We start from the raw sequence: 5,189 nt of genomic DNA, 5'->3' as shown, positions 1-5,189 counted from the left end.
CTTAGTGAGGTAACCCAATCACAAAAGAAGTCACTAAATATGTATTCACTGATAAGTGGATATTAGCCCAGAAACTTAGAATACCCAAGATACAATTTGCAAAATACAAGAAAACCAAAAAGAAGGAAGACCAATGGGTGGATAATTCATTCCTCCTCAGAATAGAGAACAAAATACCCATAAAAAAAATAAATAAATAATTGAACAATCAACACACACATAAATAGATCTAGCTCCAGTAACTATCTGGTCATGTTAAAGCACTTTCCCATAGAACTGTGTCACTGACCCTCTGATAATTGTCTTCTAATCATCTATTTCCTTTTAAGACAAAAGTAATAATATATTTCTTAAGTTACCAGAGTTAGATGAGATTATTCATTGATGTTTAATAAGTGTCACCTAACATCATTAACTTTCAGTTTTTCTTTGGTAGACTTATATAAAATTGTAATATATAGGGTTCCCTATAAGTGAAATCTGAATGCTTTGTTTTTTGTTTTTTTTCTTTACCAACTCTTGTTTCTACCTTCAGGATTTTGAGGTGAGAATAAATATTTAAGTGGAGAAAAAAGAACTCATTCCACACATAATTACTGAGCAGCTGCTATGTTCCAGTTATAAAATTGTCTTCTCTTCATTTTTTTTTCTCTGCCATCTATTTTTAAAAGATTTTTTGACAACTAGGTTATGGTTAGGACTATTAAAGACATTTTCCATGTTTTGTTGTCTGTTTGCTGGGTAATTGGATTAAAATATATTTTTATCCAAGGCCATTGTCATAATTTTATTTACCTTGGATTTCTCACAATTTGTATTTAAGTCAACTTAGCAGTTAATTATTGTAGGTAAAGTGGCTTTACATTAAGTAATTGTTTCTGATTTTATAAACAATATTCACATGTAAATAGGTTATGCATTTTTAGCATAGATACATTTCTATGTATGTCAACATGCCTCACTTAAAACAACACTGGTATGGCACTCATAGAAGCAGAACAACAGAATATAGCTTCATGCTTTCATGTGCTTGATTGATATTTTTCATTTTGTCCTTAGGGTGCAAGCCCCAGCACTCTTAAGGAATTTTTGTGAATGCTAGAAGGTCAGTAATGTGAATTATGGCCTGAATAAACAGTGTGATTCACTTGACTTCAAAGTCTTTTTATCTCCTTTCTTGTTTTATTTTGTTTTCAAACAACTTTAAAGTATAAGCAATTTCTCGGATAGATCTCTAGTTTGCAAAATCCCTTTACAGATCAGAAAGTCATTTGTGTACTGAAATCTCAAACTATGTTTTATCATTTTTATCTATAATCTAGAATGTGGTCCTAAAGACCCTAGATTTATTCTTTTCTTAATGTTAAAACCCCATCTCCATACTCTCATTCTGGAATTTCAAATATTTGAACTGTGCACATTTCCCTTTCCCTTCCGCTTATTAACTGCTGCTTGCGATTGCTTTCCTGGCAAGCCTAGTGAGTCCTCTTTGTACTGCAGTCATCAGCATTGGGCCTCTGGGAAGCTGTGACTATTGGTGCAGGAGTGACAAAAGTCAAACCCAGTTTAGTACACTATTTAGTTTGGGTGTGGTAGCCAGGAGTTCTTTGTATACTCAGTGATAACAGAATTAGAAGGAAAGAAAACGTTTCTAATGAAACAAATAGAGTGTATTGAATATCTTTTCTGTATAGAAGTGATCTGTAATGCTTCATTCCTATCCATCTAACAGTAAATAGGAATAGTAAACTGCTAGTAAGTACTATTTGTTAACTGTCAGGTATTGACCACCTGCTATGTGCCTAGTAGATGCATCACATGATTATGTCATCTAATCCTTGTAATGATTTTGTAAGGTCAGAATTATTATCTCTATTTTATAAAAGAAATAAATTGAAGCCTTGAGGTTTTCACATGTCCAGGGGCCTGCCATTTGAAAGTGGTGGAGGCAAGATGGTCTAAGTACAGGCTTGTTTGACTCTGAAACTTATAACCCTCTTAACATATTGGTCCACATTTCAGTTTGTATAATAGTTTCTTGTTTTCAATAATATTGCATATTGTTGGCTAATCCAGCCTGGTTGTGATTATACTGACCAACTCTCTACAGATGTCTACTGGTCAAGACATGTATCGATTGTTAAAACAACAGACTCCTTAAAGTAATGGGCAAGTACTAACGCCTGTAATGCTTTGTTATGTTGAAAATATGTACTAACAGTATAGTTAAAGTTTCCTTGATGTAGATACAGAATATAAATTCATTAAGAAAAATTTTGACTGATTTGACTTCAGACTTTCTTTAGGGCCAGTGTAAAACAAAAAAGAATTTCTTCCTTAACTTTTCCCAAACCAATTTGTTCTGTCCTAGGCACAAATAATTTTAGTGAAAGAACTGGGTATCACTCCAGCTCTGCTCACTTAGCCCTAAACAAAACTGTGATACATACTTCCAAAGCCTAAGTAATGTTTGTGTTCTCTACTGTGAAATGGGAATAATAGCACTTGTGTCATGGGATTTAGGACAATTAAATAACGACGTACATATCAGCTCTGGGAGCTCTTCTTGGTCTGTTGTAGGAACCCTGCAGTTATCATTTATCAAGTTTTAGATTCTCTGCTTGTCAGAATAATTAAAATCTGATTACTTATCTTTAGTTTTGCTAACATCCCAGCCCAAGACACTGCTGTCACTTGTTTTCTGGCCTGCTGTAATAGCTTCCACTCTTGCCTGTCACTTCATGGCAAGTAGAATGGTCTTTTAAAACAGATAGTACATCTTGTTTCTGTGCTAAAGTCTTTCCATGGCTTCTTATTATTCTTAATATGAGATCCATTTACGTTCGCTTGGCTTTCATATTTGACCCAGCTTTTGCTTTTGACCCTCTTTGCTGTAGGCTTTCTGTACTTTCTTATTTTTTTCAGGACGTTGGGTGATGCTTGCCAGAGGTCTTTTATTCAGTGCCGTTCGCTCTGAAATGCCCAGAGCTCACTACAGTTTCTCAGCCTTACTGCCTAAGCCTTGACTTCTCTTATTTTATATCTGTTCTCTGTACCAGGCTAGGAGCACATCCTCCTAGCTCACCTGTATATAAGATGTAACTAACAGCTCTTACGGACACATCAGCCATTACATTTCTGCTGGCTCCTGAGAACTTCTTAATTTATCTGTAACTACTCTCACTGCCCTACTGTAGCTTCAAATTAGCAGATAGATACTGTAGATTTACAGAAAATTTATAAAAGTTGCATTCTTCACACCTCTTTTCCTGGATTTCCTTGGGTTTTACTTACTGTCTTTTTCAGTTCCAGGATTCTCACCTAGGATGCCACATTCTATTTCCCTGTCCTATCTCCTTAAATATCTTTCAGTGTGAACATTTTTCAGATTTTCCTGTCTTTGATAACTTTGATAAGTCAGGTGTTTTAATAAGATACCCCATTCCTAGAATTTGTTTGTTGTTGTAGATTAGGGTTATGAGTTTTATGGAGGAAGGTCACAGAGAAGTGGTACTATTTGTGTCACATCGTATGAAAGAGCACAAGGTATTGGGACTACATCCAGTTCTCTGTTACTTCTCAGAAGTTGTGTGTCTTACACATGCCAATTTGTCCCTGAGATCTTTTCAAGCTTCTTGAGTATAACAATGTTGCTTTTGCCTTGGGACCTTTGTTTTCTACTCCCCATGTCACCAAGTGTCCTTCTAGGTGTTAACACCCTCACCTCATTCTGGTTTCTACTCAAATATCACTTTACAGAGAAATCTTCACTGAGTACTTTATTTAAAAAACAAACAAAACTAACACTATCATCATCCTCTTTATCTTTACTCTGGTTTATTGTCTCTTTCATTTGTGCCTGTGTGTTCTGTATGCTTATTTCTCTATCTGTACTAAAATGCAAACTCTGTACAAGTAAGTTTTGTTTATTCTTCTATCCTCAGCATCTAGAACCATGCCTGGAACGTAGTAGGTGTTCAGTAAGTATTTACAAGTAGCGGGTGTTCAGGTTACTGTCCCATGTGAGGCATTACCCTCTAAGTGGTGTGCGGTGTGCTGGCGCTTGCGGGGCTACGTCGTGCACAACACTGAACACCACCTCTTAAAGTACCTGCTGGAAATTAGTGGCTTTAGATACTTGCTGGTAAAGGAAAGGATTTATAAACTTTTAGTTAATTGTATATTTTCTCTGTTGAATTGTTTTTCATATTGCAGAAACAATTTACAATTGTTTTGAATTGTATATGAACTTAAATGTACTGACAGTATAGAGTAGGTACATGGAAATAATTTATTTTTCTTCCTTTAGGTTATTATAGTGACCACATCACCAAGTTCAACCTTCGTGCCCAACATTCTCTCCAAATCCCATAACTATGCAGCAGTCACTAAGCTTGTACCAACATCAGTCATTGCCTCCACGACTCAGAAGCCACCTGTTGTTATAACTGCGTCCCAGGCCTCTCTGGTCACCAGTAGCAGCAATGGCAACAGCAGTTCTACGTCATCACCTATTTCTAGTACAGTTGCAGTAACAGCAGTGGTATCTTCCACACCGTCTGTGGTCATGTCAACAGTAGCACAAGGTGAGTGATGAGCCACCAGCTAATTCTGCCCCTGTTTGAAAGAGTTTTGAAGACAACTGAGGGGGGCGGGGTGGGTGGAAAAAAAGAGAGAGAGAGAGAGAGAGAGACAGAGAGAGACAGAGAGAGAATGAGTGTGTGTGTGTGTGTGTGTGTGTGTGTGGCTGGCTGGCTGGCTGGCTGGCTGGCTGGCTGGCTCTCTGGCTGTCTTCCTGTCTTGGGGTTGAGGATCTCTGCTGTTAGGTTAGTGACCTGCTCACCCTTTCTTAGCTTGAGGATGTGAAATGTTAGCAATTTTCCTGTCTGTAACTCCCACACCTCGCCCTGTCCTCCTCTTCCCTAACCCCCATTACTTTCTAAGCTCTTCCATTGGTAAATGTGGAAGCAAATATATACAGATTTAAGCTTTTCCTTAGATAAAGATTAGCAGCATATTGTCCATGTGCTCTAATGTTTGGAAAGGAGAATTTGTAATTTTGTATTAAGTATGGTGCTGGTATCATAGAGGCGTGAGTTGGTGTGTTTGTGTGTATATGAAATTAGTTTATTTTTAGGTAACTGTTTCTTTTTTTTTTTTGGTTTTTTTTTTTTTTTTTTTTGGTTTTT

At 36.8% G+C, this 5,189-nt stretch overlaps 1 protein-coding gene across 12 annotated transcripts in view; it reads left to right on the top strand.

The window, feature by feature from the left end:
• The window catches only part of Emsy (EMSY transcriptional repressor, BRCA2 interacting), a 70,366-nt gene that overhangs the window by 23,769 nt on the left and 41,408 nt on the right, over nt 1-5,189 (top strand). For all 12 annotated transcript variants that reach the window (XM_029532225.1, XM_029532281.1, XM_029532195.1 and 9 more), the window contains one exon: nt 4,310-4,586. In XM_029532225.1, coding sequence (XP_029388085.1) covers nt 4,310-4,586 — 277 coding nt within the window. The remainder of the gene's footprint in view (nt 1-4,309; nt 4,587-5,189) is intronic.

This window comes from Mus pahari, chromosome 1 (genome assembly GCF_900095145.1).
Source record: "Mus pahari chromosome 1, PAHARI_EIJ_v1.1, whole genome shotgun sequence".
In the NCBI taxonomy this organism is placed as follows: domain Eukaryota; kingdom Metazoa; phylum Chordata; class Mammalia; order Rodentia; family Muridae; genus Mus; species Mus pahari.
This window is presented reverse-complemented; position numbering and strand designations above follow the sequence as displayed.